Below are 20789 nucleotides of genomic sequence, written 5' to 3' on the forward strand. Positions count from 1 at the left end.
AGGGCATTGAAAGGCTCCATTTACACACTTTGGTCTAATTGCAGTATTTGCTCTCAGACACCCATCATCACTTAAGTGCTCCATTCATACAAACTCTGGTTCGGCTGACAATAGCAACTATACATGGGTGATTACTTTACAGTAGCCATTCAAATTATTAATCTTAGTGCCTTCAGTGATTTGAGTGGGTATTTGTTTGATATCATGGGTTGGTTTTCCTCCTCACTTCAACTGATTTGTTAATGACACCCTCACTTAACCACTATGAGTCTGACTGCCGGAATCGCAGCTCTGTAAGAGAGTATCAGAATACAGACTTCTGATTGCTTGACTGAGACTGACAGGAGGATGGGGCAGTCTTTACAGAGTTAAACATTTAGCCATATGAATGTCTAATGTGATAATGTGATAGCTTTCTTATAGAGCTTATATGTTGCTGAGTTTATAGAACTATGTTACATGTGTTATCAATCATCACATCCTATGACTATGGATATAAATAAAGATAAACTGATGGACAGACACATCTACAGTGGAACAAAATGTAAAACACTAATTTTGAATGTAACCATACAGCATTTGCCAAGGACGTCACACTAAGTGAAAGTCTACATAGTGTGCTACGTGACAAAAAAAGAAAAAAAAATTCTATCAAACGCTTTTTAATAGCATCTGATTGGCAAGCTATCTTGGGACAGTTGGCAAATGGGCGGGCAGCGGAGGAGTTTAGAGGTGCTAAAGTTCAGGCAGGAGCGATACAGCACCCTGTGTCCTGCCAACAGCCTTACAGTGGCGCAATTCCTGACTAAGTTGTTGACCCATGGCCCCCACCTGCCTCGTCCATGCATTATGAAGGGGGGCCATCAATTCCCCTCCTATGCTGCCTGCCACACCAGAAGGCTTTTGACTCATGCCCATCTGTCCTGGTAGTACATACATTAAGTGAAAGCCAAGCTACTGGCATCCTGTCCAATTCATGTGTGCCTTTATTAGAAGTAGTTATATATTGTGTGAATAGAATTTTGAACTTGGCAACAAACAACTCAGTAAAATAGTCATCAGTAATGAGGTAATTCCATTAGTTCCATTAGTTTCCTTCAAATCGTGATGAGGTGCTGTTGAGATGTTATGATACACATATTTGGAAAACTATTGGAGTTTCTTGTTAAATAACTATATGCAGATAGTTAGTCTCTCTCTCTCTCTCTAGACATAGGTTAGCAGCTTGTAAGTCTCAAAACCACAAACATAGCACAAAAGACAAAGAGACAAACTTTACCTGACCTGGATGGATGTCTAAGTAATGAAGCACCTCTTGAAGCATGACAGGCATGTGAGGAGGCTTTTCACTTGAAACAGAAGAGAGATCTTGAGATCTGTCCAGGGGACCAGGGCCGGAAGATGAACCAGCTGTAGATGAGTGCACACTGAAACTCCAAGACTTCCAGGCTCTCCAAGCAGCATAAGCTGTTTTCCATGACTTTGGGTTGGAGCGCGTGGACACATGGTAGATCATGATCCTGACACAGATCTATGGAGAAAATTAGAAAAAGATGGTGTGATAACAGAACAAATAATAGTGTGGTGAATATTATAGGCCTGGTATTTGTCATTTGTCACTATATGTAAAGATCTGTACTCTGTTTTATTAGGTTCCGTGACACTAACTTCAGGAATGGGCGGCTAAGACGCTTTTGATGACATATTTTTGGCAGGAGCCATCACGGCTCCAAGCAAACTGCCCCAATAACATCGTGGACTACTTCTGGTATAACCTAATTGTTTTGTACATCTCTAGCGCCAATATATCCATATATCTCTGTGTGGCGTAAACTATCAATGTGTTATATCACTGTTAATGTGTTATTATTCCATGTAAAGGCTGTGAAAACAAATTTCCTCTTGGAGATCTCTCTCTATGTCTATCCATCTATCTATCCATTTTCAACTCGTGTGGAAACCAGGGAACTAGTTAGATGTACACACAGTACGTACGGCACAATGACTTCTATGGAAACATACCATTGAAATGCACAAGAAATCTTGTGCATTGAAGTTTTTATATTTAAATTATTGTAAGTCATTGCAGTATCGAATTGTGAATCAACTTAAGCATAGTTTTTGGCACTGTGTGTGCTTTCACATTTCAGTGTCAGCATTTCCTGCAGGAAATGTGTTAGTCAAGGCTGTAGTGGCTGTAAAACGTAAAATAATATAATCCTCATTATCTCAATGTCACTTTTGACCAGCAGATGTCACAGTTAGACCCTGCATTCAACATGACGTCGGTCTCAATGAAAATACACAAAATTACATTTTGTACATTTCTTTCATCCAGGGACTGAAGAGGAGCTTTCTGACCATCCCGGCTCTAGGTCAGCAGAAGGCATAATCCCTTCAAGTCTCGTCAAAATTGGACCAGCGGTGTCTGAGATATCACATTTGAGTTAGTCTCGCTCTCAGACCCTTAATATTATATTATCAAGGGTCTGGTAGCAACGTATCCAAATTCTGTATGGAGGGGGCGTTGACCTGAAATCCGTTGACATTGAAAACCACGACTCATGGTTGAGGAGGTGGGGACTTTAAGCCACAGCGTCATCTCAGCATGTAGGCTAAATAGAAATGTAGGAAGCATGCGGAAGTCTGCATTAATCGGCATGGCTCATTTGAATCCAAAAAAAAAAAAAAGTTTACACCGACACCATCACAAAATAAAAGGTTGATCAGTGTACAGAAATTGATCTAAATCGATCTCAAATGCGTCACATCACATCATATTTGTCATTTGAAGATGCAGAGTAGACCAGCAGCACAGATTCTCCAATTGTAAAACAAAAGTGAAACTTAAAATTCCATAATTTGCTTCAAACTCACTTGTGTTAACGGGATTTGTAAACAGTAACCTGATAACTCAATGAAACAAAAGTCCAAGGCACTCTTCTTTGAAAAATTTCAAAAGCCTTTATTTCATGGGCTCATCTAGGGACATTACAAACACTTAGAAAACTCCAATGTGTTTCAGCAGTGGCCTTCATCAAGGAGCTCCAAACAATTCCTATTTCTTTTTTTCTTCTTTGTAGTAACCTGATAACGTTTTCTGCTGCCCTACAAACTTTAAACGGTAGGTAACATTATTGTGGTATTTAAGTAACGTTAGTGGAATTAGGTGATTTAACCAGTAACCTTGTAGTAATACAGGATCTCTGCTTGTTAAAATCCTCCTCACGTTTCTTGTCGGTGACTATTCACTGCAAAAGTAGAGGAAATATAGGGGGTTTACTCGCTAAGACATCCCCGCGGCCTTGTTCTATTTCCTGTACAGGATTTCTTTCCGTTGCCCCCAGAAGCTCGCATGACGCTCTCGCTTTGTGTCACAAGAGCTTCTGGGTTTCTCAGATTACATTTGAGTTAATAAAAAATTACCATTAATTATACCGCCCCCATTTTGCCAATCAGTGTAGGAGTTAGGGCCTTTCAACCTTCGACATATTGACCATTATGACGTAATGGCGGCCAAAACGACTGGACACATTGGCCACATTTGAGAGTTGCACGCCAGGCTGCGCAGCACTTGCAATTTGAAGTAACGCAAACTCCACCCTGGATTGAATGAAGAGGAACTAAAACCACTTCCCAATGCCCCTGATGCCAATGGGGTTTTTTTGTGTTGGGGGGTATGGAAAGCTGAAGTACACCCCTAAAGTACTGGAGTTTTTGGGTGTGCGGTGGTCATGAGAATCGCAAGAAGCACAAATGCCAAGGTACGTGGACGGCACGTTTGTGTTCATGCAGAGCTAGCATGCGTCTAGCCACACAGAAAGCCTGAACCAGGCCGTTAGGCATTATGCACATAGGCTAGATTGTTAAACAAGAATAGGCCTAAACAGCCTACATTGAAGGAAGAAATACAGCAAATCTTCTGTTAACAGTCAATTGCATCACTCATTCTTGTTCAAGGAAATGAGCATATCTACGCTCTCCAGAGAGCGACTGATGTGGAGGCTGTCTGCGGTCGGGAAAATCCTCTCTACTGGAACAGAGGGTGCAGGTACAGCCAAGTATTCCTTTAACAGAACACAAAGATTCTTGTATCATCCACTGTTTCTCCACCACTGCAGCTGGGTTTCCTGGGGTGGAATGCAAGAATGTCACTTCGTTGTAGTCTGCGTCTTCAATTAAGTAGGCCCAGTCATCCCAAGACAAGATGTGGAAGGCTGTGGCATGGGTGCAGGTGTCGGCCATTGCTGCTGGCTGGTCCTTGCTGTCTGTGGCTGGACTGGGGGTCTCAGTCTGTGTCTGAGACTGGGTAAGATCACTGCTGGTGCTTGGGTCAGCCAGGCTGACTCTCTTACACATTTGAGACAGATTTCCTTTGATCTCCAAGTGGAGAGGCAGCTCTACAAAGCGCAGGTGTCTGTGTCAAGGATCAAGTGCACCAGCAATGAGCGCTGCCTTGCCTAATACTAATAAATAATGTTTTATTGGCTGTTGTGCCCTTTGGGATATTATGTTTATTTTAAAATCTTGTTTTTAAATTTAAATTACTCATTATTTTTTTATTCCATTTAGCTATTTCCTTTGTTGTGCAGTTGATTCAGTGCAGATAATCACAAAATAACTTTTAAGTGTAAAGGCCCAAGTGCTGGGTTATAGGCTATTTCAGCCTATGCTCTTTGTTACTAAAATGGACATTTTTTTTTTTTTTTTTAATTCAATTAGAACCTATTATTCAAATGTATTAGCTTATCCAATTTAGCTAACAATCATGCACAGTGTTTATTTATCCACGTAATTAGGCCTATTTATTTAATATACAGTTAAGCCATGCAGCAATTAGTCTTACCAGGATTGGTTGAAGTGTTTGAGATTATGCGCTTTCACAACCAGGTAGCCACAGCCTCCTTGAACTTGGAAACCTTCCACGACTCTCCAGGGCTGGGTATCAGGTGCCTTGTCAGCAGGCTGTTTGTCACGGGATGCTCCAAGCTGATGCACACATGGGTCTCGCTGCACAATGCTGTGGTAGCACATCTCAGAGACTGAAGCATGGGCAGCATATCTTCAACAGCCAGCCAGTTCTCATCTGTGAGTTCCAAAGTCCTGGCATTGTTCAGCTTGGTAATCCAAGAGGGTGGCACACAGCTATGCTGAATGAATTCACATTGTGGCAAATTCTACCGCTCCCGTTTTCTCTTCAGGCCAGTGGTTGCAATGAACTGTTGTGGAAATGTGAAACTAACTTCCAACATTGTCCGACTACACAATTCACACTGGACACTTTGAATCCATCATTGACAGCAAGCTGGAGCACGTGTGCGAAACAGAGGACTTACTCCCACTCCAAAATAGTCAGGTTGGCGAGCACCACATTACTGGCATTGTCATGCATACAGGCTGTCACTTTGTCCAATATGCCCCACTCTTCAGTGGCAGCTCTGAGCTGAGCTTCTACGTTTTCTGCTGTGTCTTTCATCTGCATCTACAACACAGTGAATCTCTCAGTCATCGGAAATGTAGTGATATGTGATGACTCTTTTTCTGCTTCTTAAAGCTCTGGTCCAATGCAATAGTCGAGATAACAAATGTTAGATAACGTGATTTGCCCTCACCCGGTGAATTGCCTACTCGGCATCAGTTTTTCACCTTGTTCTATCAAAGGCAATTTGGGAGGCACACCAGAGTTTTTCAGTCTTATGCCTGGCTGCTCGACCATATTTTACATGACACACCCGGCGTTGAGGGAGGCGAAGCTGCTTGAGCCTGGACGGTTATAAGGGGGTGGGAGTGGCTTCAGCCATAGCGATGCAGCTTTATTATGGCCCGTAAAAAATACATTGAGCTGAATACAGGGGACAACAACAAACCAAATGGGGAAAGAATAAATTAGAAGTTCATCCCTCCACCATATCTTTTGACCAACTGAGAAGGACTGTAGACTTGATTAAAGTGAAAATGTTACATAGACTGCCTTTCACTCCTACTTAAAGACTAATTTATGGTTCAACATCAAAATGTTGCCGTAGCTACGCTAGGTGTCTGCAGTGTCGGTTAGGGATGTAACGGTATACCGTTTTAAGGTATACCGCAGTATCAAGCAACCACGGTTCTGAACCGTAAGCCTTTCCCTGTAATACCGTGCCCATGGTATAAATTTATGTTGCGCAATGCACATATGCACAGCGCCGACAGCCAGGGGAAAAAATGAAACATCACACTTCAAGTTGCTAGCAATATTGAATTGCAACAGTGGACTTTGCAATTTAATATACATTATTAAACTGCAATAGATTACAAGATTGTCGTGTGTATTTTCCGTCTTTAATGCAAAATAAACTATCCGATGTTGCACTGCAGGGCGCTAGAACATTAACGTTATCTCACTACTCACGCAGCAGTCAATAAAAAACGATTCATTCAAGTAGACTGAAGATCTTTCCCCACATTTAGTTGCTAAAATGGCAGAAACAACAGTTTTACAAAAAAAAAAAAAAAACGTCAGTGCAAACGTAATCCAACGTCTTGTTTAGGTGGATAGTGTTGTGACTATATACATAGCCTAAATAACAAACTCTTCGTAGGTTTAACTCCGTTAATATACGAACATCGCAGCACCCATAAAAGGGGCAAAAAAATGAATACCGTGAAACACCATATACCGTGGTATTTTGGTAGATACCGTACCGTACTGTGAAATTTCATACCGTTACATCCCTAGTGTCGGTGTAGCCCACAGAGGCTGCCACTGCAGTTTACGTGCACCTGTGCATAGGGCGACACAAGAACTGTTGCTGGTCCACTTGGGCCGCTTCATATTTCCACCTACGTGTTTACGGTTGATTTCTGTTGATAGTGAAGATATGGAGCAGGTCGAAGAGAGCCGATCTTCTCCTCAAATGTAATCTTCTCCTTTTCAATAATCAGAATCAGAATCAGAATTCTTTATTATGCCAAATATGTTTGCACAGACAAGGAAAGTGACTTGGTGTGGTTGGTGCCTAAGGTACATAAGGCGACACGATAAGCAAATAAATTTACAATATAAGCAATTAACAAAATATAGCAAAATACAAAAAATAGCAAAATATTAACAAAATATATATGTTGTATTGCACATGTTAATTGTATGGTGAGGTAGGAGATGTTGGTGTTGCAGGAACAACAGTGCATTTGTGTGTGTGTGTGTGTGTGTGTGTGTGTGTGTGTGAGAGAGAGTGTTTGTGTATGTGTGCAATGTTGTTTGGGTTGGCTATTCTGTGGGTGAGTATGGGGGAGGAGGAGTAGTAGGAAATCCCTGACCTGGGCCTTTCACTCCTGCTTTTTTCCTTCCCCTTTGTTTTCCTTCATATTGCAGAGATCAAAAGACGACCAAAAAGTTGTGCGTTAATTGTAACGCACTGAGTCAGATGTGGAGACTGTACGTTAATGTAGCATGTAGTGACTATGGGGGGAGGGGATAAGGGGCCGTGACAGTGGGGGGTCCCGGGCCTTGTTGATTAGGCCAGCTGCAGACGGGAAGAAACTGTTCTTGTGGCGTGAGGTTTTGGTCCTGATGGACCGCAGCCTCCTGCCAGAGGGGAGTGTTTCAAAAAGTTTGTGTCCAGGGTGGGAGGGCTCGCCTCAGGGTCCTGGAGAGATGGCAGATTGCAGCCAATCACCTTCTCAGCGGAGCGAATGATACGCTGCAGTCTGCCCATGTCCTTGGCAGTAGCAGCAGCGTACCAGATGGTGATGGAGGAGGTGAGAATGGACTCAACGATGGAGGTGTAGAAGTGCACCATCATTGTCTTTGGCAGGTTGAACTTCCTCAGCTGCCGCAGGAAGTGCATCCTCTGTTGTGCTTTTTTGGTGAGGGAGCTGATGTTCAGCTCCCACTTGAGGTCCTGGGTAATGATGGAGCCCAGGAAGCGGAAGGACTCCACAGTGTCGACTGGGGAGTCTCTCAGGGTGATGGGGGTGAGTGGGGCTGGGTTCTTCCTGAAGTCCACAACCATCTCCACTGTCTTTACAGGGTTAGGGTTAGGTTGTTCAGTCCGCACCAGGACACCAGGCGGTCGATCTCCCGCCTGTAGGCTAACTCATCCCCACCAGAGATGAGCCCAATGGGTGGTGTCGTCCGCGAACTTCAAGAGCTTGACAGAATGATGACTGGAGGTGCAGCTGTTGGTGTACAGCAGGGGTCTCAAACTCAATTTACCTGGGGGCCGCTGGAGGCAGAGTCTGGGTGAGGCTGGGCCGCATCAGGTATTCCACAAGAAAAGCTTTGTTAAAAAAATTCCAATCTTCTCAAATGTCTTTATTTTTATTTTTTAACACAAAATAAGATTAAACGTCTTTATTAACAGTTCTTTAACCTCAATGGGTTCTTCTGAATATGAATTGTCCTGAACATGAATGGAACATTGAAGAACATGAACTGTTCTTCTGAACATGGCTTCTCTTGCCTACTCCTTGCTGCTAAAGACCTGGCAGTAGTCATAGAAACAAAAAAAACAAATGACATCATATAGAAATATATGTAGTGTTCATCGTGTGAGGCAATGCAAATAGCGCGATGCAAATAAAAAATAATGACCCACAAATAACGGTGCGACCCTATAATTGGTCCGGGTTACCGGGGACTGTTATCGCCGACGGACAGGTGTCGCTATGTGACTGCAGACTACATTAGGCTACATTGAGTTCCTTACTTTTCTTTTATCCCGCCGCGTACGCATCACTTTGATTTATTTTGTCAGAGAGAGACATATATACGTATAATGTCCCGCTGGGCAGCAACTTTAAAAACTTTTTTTTGGAAGTGTTGTGAACGCAGCGCGCTGGGACGAATGTCCGCGTGTGCCCAATAGAAACGAGGCAGCCAGCCAGGCACGGAAGAAAACTCTCCATGGCAACGCTGCTGTAACTTTCACTCATTGAGAAATGTTTCTCTGCTTGCATCAAGCCCGGTCGATGTCCCACCCCCGAGAGCCATATACCCCACCGTGATTGGTAGGTTCGTTCAGCTCCGCACACAATACTGTAAAGTGCCATCCATATAAAACTCGCGGGCTGCACTAACATTAAACTTTCATATTAAGGTGGGGGCCACAAAATATCGTCTCGTGGGCCGCAATTGGCCCGCGGGCCGCGAGTTTGAGACCCATGGTGTACAGGGAGAAGAGTAGAGGGGAAAGAACGCAGCCTTGAGGGGAACCGGTGCTGATGGTCCGAGAGTCAGAGACGTGTTTTCCCAGCTTCACGTGCTGCTTCCTGTCCGACAGGAAGTCTGTGATCCACCTGCAGGTGGAGTCAAGCACACTCAGCTGGGAGAGCTTGTCCTGTAGCAGAGCCGGGATGATCGTGTTAAAGGCAGAGCTGATGTCCACAAACAGGATCCTGGCGTAGGTTCCTGAGGAGTCCAGGTGCTGGAGGATGAAGTGGAGGGCCATGTTTACTGCATCGTCTACAGACCTGTTGGCTCTGTAGGCAAACTGCAGGGGGTCCAGGAGTGGGTCAGTGATGTTTTTGAGGTGTGACAGCACAAGACGCTCAAATGACTTCATCACCACAGAGGTCAGGGCGACAGGTCTGTAGTCGTTAAGTCCTGTGGTCCTTGGATTTTTGGGGACAGGGATGATGGTGGAGGTCTTGAAGCAGGCTGTTACGTGGCATGTCTCCAGTGAGGTGTTGAAAATGTCTGTGAACACCGGAGACAGCTGATCAGCACAGTGCTTGAGGGTGGATGGAGAGAGAGAGTCTGGCCCAGCTGCTTTGTGGGGGTTCTGTCTCTTGAAAAGCCCTCTCCAGGATGGAGAAAGTCGTCACTGTGGTAGAGGGGGAGGGGGGCTCTGAGATGGGCAGCTGTGGAGAGGTGTCAGGACTGTCCCATTGTCTTTCAAAGCGGCAGTAAAACTCATTCAAGTTGTTGGCCAGGCGCAAGTCGTTAGCAGAGTGGGGGGCTCTAGGTTTGTAGTTGGTGATCTGTCTGAGCCCTTTCCAGACAGAAGCAGAGTCGTTGGCTGAGAACTGGTGTTGGAGTTTCTCAGAGTACAGTCGTTTAGCTTCTCTCATCGCCTTGCTAAACCTGTACCTCTTTAAACCTGTCTTTGTCCCCACTCCTAAACGCCTCTTCCTTCTCCAACCTTAGCTGTCTGAGTTTGGCTGTGAACCAGGGTTTGTCGTTGTTGTACCCCACCGTGGTGCAGGATGGTACACAGCTGTCCTAACAGAAGCTAATGTATGACGTCACATCCTCTGTGTACTCGTCCAGACTGTTGGTAGCAGTCCTGAAAACCTCCCAGTCAGTGCAGTCCAAGCACGCCTGAAGATCCTCCACAGCTTCACTGGTCCACTTTTTTGACGTCCTCACCACAGGTTTGCAGAGCTTTAACTTCTGCCTGTATGCAGGAATCAGGTGGATCATGACGTGGTCAGAGTGTGGGGGGAGCGCGGGGGACGGCGTGATAGGCACTGCTTACTGTGGTATAACAGTGATCCAGAATGTTCTCTTCTCTGGTCGGGCATTTAATAAACTGTCTGTATTTGGGGAGTTCATGGGTGAGATTTCCTTTGTTAAAGTCACCGATGACAATAACTAAGGAATCCGGGTTTGTCCACTCCACACACAGTATCTGCTCGGCGAGCGTGCGCTGTGCCTCCTGCACGTTGGCCTGCAGTGAAATGTAAACACCGACCAAAATGAATGAAACAAACTCATGAGGGGAGTAGAAGAGTTTACAGTTTATGAAAAATGATTCCAGATCAGGAGAACAGTGCTGTAGAATCACTGACACATCCTCACACCATCCACTGTTAGTATAAAAACAGATACCTCCACCTTTCGTCTTGCCGGAAAGTTCCGTGGCGATCCGCTCTAAAGAGTTGGAATCCTGCCAGCTGCAGCGCAGAGTCCAGTATCGATCCACACAGCCACGTCGCCGTGAAGCACAGAACGGAAGATGAAGAAAAATCTCTGTTCTTCCCCAACAGTAGCTGAAGTTCGTCCAGTTTGTTTCCCAGTGAACGCAGGTTAGAGAGAAATATTCCCGGTAACAGTGTGCGAAGTCCGCGCCGACGGAGACGCACAAGCGCACTGGCGCGTTTTCCTCTCCTCCGGCGTTTCACTGTGATAACAAAGGTCAGTGCAACTTTGACCAGAATGTCCAGTAATTCCACAGATAGGGCGATGAAAGTGGAAAATAAATCCTCAGGGGTTGAATCCCTGATGTTCATGAGCTCTTTTCTGGTGAAAGAGCTCCCGGCACTGTAGCAAAACACTGAGTTTACGAACAAAACAAGACAAAACAATGCGCACCAACACACCAAGGCAGCCATCCGCGGCGCCATCTTGGATCTAATGATGGACAAATTAGCTGTTCTTCCTCATCTAACAAAGCCATTTCCAGTTCCAAATAACTATCCACCGCCATCATTACCATTTCGTTTCAGAGAATGTAAAAACAATTACTTCCGTTTTTCTTCTACACAGAAAGCAACAAAGCACCACACTGTCATCTAGCGTTTGGCGGTCTACATGCAGAACCACCAACACAGATCTATAAACGCCATAGACACCACAAGCAAGCTACAGCCTCACTTGAACATGAAACTATAGCCTAGGGCTGCAACTAACGATTATTTTCATTGTCGATTAATCTATTATTTTCTCGATTAATCGATTAGTTGTTTGGTCTATAAAATGTCAGAAAATGGTGAAAAATGTCGATCAGTGTTTCCCAAAGCCCAAGATGACGTCCTCAAATGTCTTGTTTTGTCCACAACCCAAAGATATTCAGTTTACTGTCATAGAGGAGTAAAGAAACCAGAAAATATTCACATTTAAGAAGCTGGAATCAGAGAATTTTGACTTATTTTTCTTAAAAAATTACTCAAATCGATTAATCGATTATCAAAATAGTTGGCGATTAATTTAATAGTTGACAACTAATCGATTAATCGATTAATCGTTGCAGCTCTACTATAGCCTAGTCTTAACTTGTGATCATTCAAAACGAGGAAGGCTGCTGTACAACATAGGGCTCAGGATTCATCTGAATTTATGTCTATGAAGCTTGTAACTATGCAGGGTTGAGTGTGACCGGACGACTTTGAACTTGTTGAGTACGAGTGAACATTTTCCTCAATTTGTTCATTCTTTTCTTTTTAAATAATCCCAAGATCAACTGATTGATGGTCAAAGCCTGGTTACCTACCCTTGGATGTTCTTTACTGTACTTATGGGCACTCTGGTGATACCAATGCAGGGTTTGACAAGAAAGATTGCCTGTTGGCCCAGAATCAGTGAAATGTTGACTTGGGCTGACTTAGGCACTGATAATTACCCCAAGCACACACTCGACGCCCCCGACAAGACCCTGCAGAACCTCACCTGTTTATTGGCAAAGTGTGTAGCTGACAAACCCTTATCAGATCCTAATACTGAATTTGCAAGACAGATGAAGAGAGAGACTTACCAGCCTCATGAATTTCCCTTCTGGCTTTTCTTTTTTCATGTAGGCTAAGTCCTAGTTAGAGAAAAGCTTGAATCAAGTTGTTATAATGGCTTAACCATGAATACAATAAGTGCAACAAGGGCCAATTATACTTTAGAATTTTAAAGAATTGTTCAAATTTATTCACAATCATTTTAAACATTATTTTTCAGTCAATTGGATGTTGTATATTATGAACTCTAGATCATACATTCTGTTGTGATAAATTACTTACATTTATGAAAAAGTGGTTATTTTCATTTTTACCTGCTGTGCCAATGGATTAAAATCTTAATGTTGAACCCTGCCATGGTATACGTTTGTGCCTCATATAGTGTATCACCACCACACATAATAACTGTAAGAAACATATTACTACAGAAATGTATCTTATTTGGCTGATAAATTATACATTTTGGGATTGTAGATGAACAATACTCCCAGCAACAGGCACCAAAGTGAGCCACAGGGTTAAAAAGCTATTCAGATGTTTCCTGGCAACAAGATGTATTGGAAATCAGAGCTCAGTTAATGATGTATGGCTCTAATAAAAAAGAAAAATGTGCAGGAGTTACAAGAATTGAACAGGGAGAGGGGTGCATAGTGTTGGTGAACGCAAAGCAAATGCTTAATGGCAGCAAGTGATTACACAGTATTTGAGGAGGTGGCAATAAAAACATAGGAGTGATGAAAAATGATTGGAGTCAGATTTTATCACCATAACTGCTGTAGTTTACAGGAAATAAGATGAGATTCGTATATATGTTACCATGCAAAAAAGCCCACAGCGCACCTTGAAGTGCCAATGAAACCACATTTTGAGAGCACATTGCTTGCTTAATGTGATGTATTTCCTGTTGTAACAGGATATTGGGGTGGTACATAACGGGAAGGATTCATTCAAAAGTGTAAACCAATGCGATAGCGGTTAGGGTTAGGGAGATTAAAACAGTGTTATTTGATGGGAAGGATGGAGGGGCGGGACTGTTCAAAAATCTTTGATAGTTTTTTGGTTGGAATTTTTATCTACGCCTCCTTGTACACAATTAAGTCATAATTAAAGATTTTCTGTTTTCCAGAAAGCAAAAGTGATGAGATGTTGACATACAAATTCAATAAATTATATATTTTTGGCATAAATTGTCAAATAGGTGTGTGGTATGATAGAAAAGGCAAAAAGTCACTTCATTTCAGTGTGACTGCCCTCATGCCTGTATCACTGACCGGGCATGCAGGGCACATGCCCCAGGGCCCCAGACCACCAAGGGCCCCAAAATATTCTAAGTACCATGTCCGTGTTCAATGCATTTTACAACATTTCACGAATTTCAATTGAAATGTGCAGTCAGACGGGACCCTGACAGATATAGGCCCGTAGGCCACAGTTTATGATTATGGGGGCCCAAGTCACAGCCTCTAATGACATTTCCTTTGATGTGGAGGCCCCAATCACAATTATTAAACTGCCACCTCTTGCTTGTATGTTTATGAGCAGTGCATTTAGTGAGTATCATCCAGCTAAGATGCAGAGCACTAATTATATACTGGTGGGGCAGGGGGGTCTAGGTACAGACAGTCAAACCTTTTCAATAAATTTCAACATTTAACTTTTTTTTGGTCCTTCATTCTCGCCACCTATCACCTCGCCTCCTTAAAGCCACAACCTGCAATCCAAATGTAAACAAAGGGAAGCCCCACCACCCAAAACTAGGAACTAAAGCTTGCCTTGGAGTTGGACAAATGTTATCACTCTCAAATTGAATGAGCGAGCTCTAGATAGAAGGAATGGCAGTTTGTAATTGCTAAATCTGAGTTTCAGATTACTTTGAACCTGTCAAAGGTTTACGTTTGTATTGTTTGTGAACAGGCTAGTATGTTAAGTTAAAGTGTGTGGGTCTGTACCGAGAGGTGGGGAGCCCAATAGGACATGTGTGCCCAGGGGCCCTGTGGTTGGTTAATCCGGCCCTGACTGCCCTTCAGAGGAGTGGGGGTAAATTAAATGAGGGAGGGGGTGTTTTAGGCATGATTTTCTCACAACTTACAAATATTTTTGTGATTATTTTGGCATGTGTCATCCCCTTGAACTAGCCAAAGGATATATACTCAAAGCCATTTTTTATTTCATGGCTTCTTTAAAGTAACGATGGGGTAACTCATTTGGCACTGTTGTTGCCTGGTATATCACCAGAGATGGTGAATAGTTAAAACTCTCTGGTACCACAAAACCATTCCCTGCTAATGTGGTTCCCTTACTCACGATTGCCACAATAGCTGTTAAAACTTGTCATCTAGCTAGTTATTAGCCATCTAGCCAGGAGAAGTTAGCTAATGGTAGGTCACGACTCACGATAATGTAGTATTGGGTTGGTTACCATAGATGATGAAATTTACCCCAACGATTTTAAGTGTATATATTCGAGGACTTGCTACAAAGACCTCAGAAAAGCACACGTTTGAGAGTCAGGTTAGCCAATGGTGTGCTATACAAGACCCAAGCTAACGTGGGACAGGTTTGCATGAGTGGATGAGGATTACACGTGTACTGCACTCATGTAAACACTGATGTTAGCGAAGTTATCAGGTGTGTTCAACGTACTTTTCGGAGCGACTAACATGCTTTTGTTGACGATGGATGTCCTGCAACATTTTATACATCTATTATTATATCAAACGCGTACACCAACGTTGAATGAACAGTGGGCGTGCATGTACTACAGGACGAAAGCGCCGCAGTCGACATTGCTGTGCCACCATAGTGGATGACGGCGTGTGTGTGACACAAACGCTCACCAATTACATAAATGGGGAAACAGCAATAAATGAACCATATTTCCAAATGTTTGGGGGGATAATTGATGCGGAGAAGCGTATCTACACCTCTAGGAGTAACAGTAAACCGAGCTTACCGTAGTTGACGGAACTGTAGCTCCACCTTCAGCAGCAGGAGCATGCCAGTCGCGTCACTCCTGTCTGTCCAATGACCAACGATTCACATCCAATCTGCTGTGGCAGAGGAAGAAAGCTTGTTTTTGAAAATATTGGCGCTGTGCTAGCTACTGAATGTAGCTTTTGCTAACTAGCTTTTCCCCGTAAAACAACCCGGTGATTTAATTCGCAAATGAAACTCGACCATTATTGACAAAAGGTGAGACGTATAACGTACTACATTAGACATAAAGAGGGTAACGCTTATTGAATTCAGAAAATAATTCGCTATCGTTAGCAGTTGGAAGTTAGCTAGTTAGCTAATGGTTGACTTGACTTAGCTAGCTACCTATTTGTTAGCCTCCTATTCATGCCTTTTCACCATATATTTAGAACGTCACATCAGAGTATGTGGCGAAATTTGTTAACGGTAAATGTTTCCATGACACATGATAACATACATACCTCGTAAATAGTGACCTTTCGGAGTCGTTATCGCCCTCATTTAGGCATAGCGCTACACTCAGCACAGGCAGCTATTATTTTATTTGGTTGTCATAGATTCAGTTTCTTACTCGGGATGATTTTGGAGGGAGAGGAATTGTCCCCCTACTAAGCTTACCAAGGGTGGTCAATGCTTTGTCTGAGGGTGTAATTCAAGGAGGTTTTATAATTTCCTTGGTAATTTTGTGTAGCAGTGGTACTTGGGGGTAATTTTGGTTTTGGTTCCACCTCTGTCCTTGTGCAATGAACGTTTTTGTTAAGGTACTTCAGCGTAATAAAACCATCGATATATCGGCACCAATTTGTGTTTGGAAGGGTTAAGGTCAGTTAGATAGTTAGATCTTACTTTCATGATTTTAATTACCAGTGGTGATAATTTGCTGTGAAGTCACACTACAAGACAACAGTACTTATTCAGAGGAAACACTGTCCTAGGGGCTCCACAGAAAACCATTAGAAAGACCGCTTCACACACAGCAATGAATACGTCATCTATTTAAATATGTTCAAGTCCGCCTTATATACTAAATTTGTTTTTGCCACTAGTCATAGGTCTCGAATCAGGAATTAATTCCTCTCTCACAAAAAATAATAAAAATTACTCAATATAGCCCAATGGTAGGTCACAACTTTGCATAGGCCTATTTGTGGAAATAGCAAGGAAACACGTTCAACATAGCCTGTACGCTATTGCTGTTTTTTCATTAGTGCTCAAGGTTAACAGAGCTTATTGACAACATTGATGCTGCATTCAAAAAATATTTTTAATGTAGCCCCATCAGTGTTTGTGAATTTTCTAGCTTTGAGGTTCTCCTGTTTATAAATGAAATCTAGGCCTGCTTCTATTGTGTTAAACCTCAACAGTTACTATTGCAGGTGATTATAACACCCATATAGATAATTCCCCAAACTGTTGTGCCACCGAGTTTCTGGGCCCATTCCAGGCAGTCCAGTAGTCAGTTCCAGTAGGTGTGGCTGTTTATTTGTTATTTTCTTTTCTGCAAAGCACTTTGTAACTGTTTTGAAATTGCCACACATACAAGATTGTTATTGATTTCTTAATTATGGCTTAGCTTTTAGCAGAGCATATTAGTGTGTTTTTATAAACGCAAGTTCAAGATGCTAATGCGTAGCCTAGATCATAAATTTACTCAAACGCTTGAGTGCAAAACAAAATGATTGGCTATTGTGGACAGACAACTACACAGCTCCCTCATATGCAGGAAATAACCTCCTGTTCCACAAATCCATAAACAAACTCTGCATCATCTCTGGATGGTTATGGCACTAATAGGGCTTTGCTCTATCAGGAACTGGGTGTAGGGAACCACAGGGGTCCTTGAGGGGGTTTAATGGGGTCCCCAGCAAAATGAGGAATGGTTTAATTTAATTAGAATTTAGCACAGTGGGAGAAAGCATAAGAATGACTGTTCTGATCAGAGATTTCACTCCCTTAACTGTTATCTCCACACAGACAATAGACAGACAACAATAATGTTCCCTGGGATAAAACCTTTATCAAATGGGGGTCTCTTGTCTATTTGGGCATCCTTGATATGAAAAAGGTTACCGGTGACAACTGGCAAGAGATGGGAGAGGATTGTGGCATGGTATTCCCAGCCATAACTATCATTAAAATAAACGGCAGAATGTACGTAATACTCACTTTGTGCTTTTAGATTATGGCCACCATTTTGCAATCACATCAATTGTCACTCAGTCAAATATTTAGGTAATGTCTTGATTCCAAAAAAAAAGAGAGATAGAAAAGAGATAATGCCCCCTTCACGATTTCTAAACTAAATTCTGTTGAGAGCTAGTGATCAAATTATCCCGATGGTCACATCAGAAATCCGAAGGTGGTAGAAAACATGACTTATATTTTGGAGGAGAAGCACATGATTAATAACTAACTACTGTTTTGGCCAAAATTGCTCTACTCGCTAATTAGCAAGCATATTAATTATTGTCTACAATGCCGTCAAGGCTAAGCACGCCGGTGATGCAAAGAAAATTTTCTGTGAGGTTGAACTACACTGATGGTGACTGATACGAAGCAAGCCTCCATCACCTGCTTTCCTCCACTCCATTTTTTGCCATTTTTTCTGTTTGTTTGCTTTCTCCTTACCACAGTATTGGCAATTACACACTTCTTTTGTAATTAGTTATGTGAAAAATCTAGTTAACCTTTTTTGTGTTCTAGAGCAACACCCCAGAGTGACTCAAGAGGGGCCATAATGGCAAGTGATGTGTGCAACCATGTCAAGGTGGTTATTCGAGTGAGACCTGTCAACGACAATGAGAAGTGTGACAACTTTAGAAATGTGGTCCAAGTGGTGGATAACCACATGCTGATATTCGACCCCAAGGAACAGCAAATCCCGTGTTTTGGGTCACGGAGAATACAAAACAGGAGCATCAGCAAGAAGGCCAACAAAGACCTTAAGTTTGTTTTTGACAATGTCTTTGGTGAGGACTCTACCCAAGTGGACATCTTTGAGAACACCACTAAAGGGGTGCTGGATGGTGTGATGAACGGGTTTAACTGCACAGGTAAAAAAAAAAAAGCTTTATGTTAAAGCTGCACTAGGCAACTTCACAAGTTAGTGGTGCAAAATGGCAGTGAGAGGTAACTGTTGGAACTTCAATACCCAGAAATGATTTGACTTGACATCAGTAAACAGTTTGCTTTACACCAAAGGGATGAGAGAGATAAAAGATCTAACATAAGTTTCAATTTGTCACTTGCTGTGGGTGGAAAGTTTTCCTCGCCAGTGACCATTCCCAAAACCAGAATTTAATTTGGGCAAATTGGACGAATCTACAGCATATCAGTTAGGGGGGATGAGACGCTCTTCTATGTCGCAGCCCCTAGACAGAATTAGTGTCTAGTAGTATGCTATGGTGCATATGCTAACTCTTTTGAGACAATAATAACCTAGCTTGTACCATCCACTGAACATACAGTGTGAAGGAGCATGCACCTCATAAATATATATATAAAAGACATATTCAGCTCGAATGATGATGCTACCAGTTTTCTTGTTTCACAAAGGTGATTCAGAACAGAATTTTTGCCATTCCAAGATTATTATTGTTGTCATTGTTGTGATTATTGGAACGGTTATTATATTCTCAGTACTAATAGATCCATTTCATAGCAAATTGTTTTTCAACTATTACAGTATTTGCCTACGGTGCTACTGGAGCAGGCAAGACACATACCATGTTAGGTTCACAAACTGACCCTGGGGTCATGTACCGCACTATGAAGGACCTGTTCAGACGCATGGATGAAGTCAAGGAGGAGAAGGTGTTTGATATTGCATTCTCATATCTTGAGGTGAATATTTGAGTCAATCCTTTTTTTCCTGTTTTTTGTTTTGTGATCCATGTCAGTTGCTTTTTGCAGAAATTCCCCTTCTTGACACTTGTTCACCGCAACCTCATCATATTTAACCTAAACTCAATGAAATGAGTAAACTGAGAAATGTTGTGTGATGATGAGAGTGCGTTGATATATTGTCAGGAAATATATTACACAAAAAAAGTGACTGATAAAGTACACAGTTATAGCAAAAATAGCAAAAACTTTACTTGGTGTTACTGGTGCTGCCAACCTCAAATGTTCTTGCAAAAATTTAAATCCAACAAAACTGAATGAGCACCAACTTTTTTTTAAACAATGACTGCTTTTAGCCAGGATAAGTCATTGTCGAAGAGCAGTGGTACTCATTGATTTTTGAACTGCACTCCTTTTGTCCAAAGTAATTGCAGAAGCTGCTCATAATTGTCCAGGCAGGTTCAAAGGGGGTGACGTTTTTCAGTATCTTGTGTTTTCCAATATCCTAAATTTCTGCCCACTTGTGTTTGCAACAAGTAATTTGCAAATGTTTTATAGACAATTGTAACATGATTGTAAGCACTTCAACTTAAACACATAAACTATTTACAAAATGTTTATAAACTATAAAAAATAGTTTAATAGTTTTATAAAGAGTTGTGCTTTTGGAGTGCAAAGTTAATATTAACCAGAATAAAAAGGCACATATTCACCATATTGCTTTTTGCAGTCTTCAGGATCTGAATTTCCATGGGGGGAATATTCTGTTTATTATGTATGCATGTATATGTGTGTTAGGGATAAACTGTCTATATACATCTTCATATCCCAAACAAGACCTTAACCTGAGCATAAGCTGTTATCTGGAATACTGTAAACATAATTAGTTGTGCAAAATGTCAGCCACTTGTGATGGTTTCATGCATCTGCCACTGATTGCAATTATTTCTTGCTGCATGTTTACAGGTTTACAATGAACAGATCAGAGATCTGTTGGCTAATGTTGGCCCTCTCGCAGTGAGAGAAGACAGTTCTAAAGGAGTGGTAGTTCAAGGCCTCACACTGCATCAGGTTAGTGACAACGTGTGTCATACACACTGTCTCACAGCCCGTGATGTTGTTAAAGTGAATTTAGAGTAATAGCACTTTTATTACTGTCTATGTCTAGTTTAAATTTCACCCATTCCTTTTGCAATGCATGTTCTATGTAGATGTATGATATTTTTTTTAACATTAACTTGTTTTCATTGTTTTTAAAATACAAACTTGAGGGTATCAAACCTAGCTTGATATTAACTGCTGTCCTGGCTAACAAAGACACCCAAAATAAGCCAACATGGTTGTGACAGTAGAGTTTGTAAGGCGGCATGCTTTTGAGGGATTATTTTCTGGCACACTTGCATTTCTTCCTGTAGGTGTCAGGTGATTGACAGTAAGCAGGGTGTAACGTGATTCACGCATTGAAAACACTCAACTAACTATAAAACCAAATTAAGGCTTCTTGTTTGCCATGATGGATTAGTATCTTCATTTTTTTACAGTAT

General features: G+C 42.1%; 2 protein-coding genes across 3 annotated transcripts in view; one reads left to right on the plus strand and one right to left on the minus strand.

Annotated features, from left to right (window-relative positions):
* Window positions 1-15431, minus strand: part of mettl15 (methyltransferase 15, mitochondrial 12S rRNA N4-cytidine) — an 81002-nt gene extending 65571 nt beyond the window's left edge. The window contains exons 1-2 of the mRNA XM_071917206.2: window positions 15380-15431; window positions 1280-1531 (exon numbers count right to left, since the gene is read on the minus strand). Of these exons, the coding sequence (XP_071773307.1) occupies window positions 1280-1516 (237 nt within the window). The 5' untranslated portion in view covers window positions 1517-1531; window positions 15380-15431. The remainder of the gene's footprint in view (window positions 1-1279; window positions 1532-15379) is intronic.
* A 92-nt stretch (window positions 15432-15523) lies between these two features.
* The window catches only part of kif18a (kinesin family member 18A), a 32621-nt gene continuing 27355 nt past the window's right edge, over window positions 15524-20789 (plus strand). Inside the window, exons 1-4 of one of the 2 annotated variants that reach the window (XM_071917200.2) lie at window positions 15524-15618; window positions 18106-18455; window positions 19088-19245; window positions 20212-20316. In XM_071917200.2, coding sequence (XP_071773301.2) covers window positions 18140-18455; window positions 19088-19245; window positions 20212-20316 — 579 coding nt within the window. In that variant the 5' untranslated portion in view covers window positions 15524-15618; window positions 18106-18139. Of the gene's footprint in view, window positions 15619-16803; window positions 16868-18105; window positions 18456-19087; window positions 19246-20211; window positions 20317-20789 lie in introns of those variants that run through there. The other variant, XM_071917201.2, reaches the window with a different exon arrangement.

Source organism: Centroberyx gerrardi, chromosome 1 (genome assembly GCF_048128805.1).
Source record: "Centroberyx gerrardi isolate f3 chromosome 1, fCenGer3.hap1.cur.20231027, whole genome shotgun sequence".
In the NCBI taxonomy this organism is placed as follows: Eukaryota; Metazoa; Chordata; class Actinopteri; order Beryciformes; family Berycidae; genus Centroberyx; species Centroberyx gerrardi.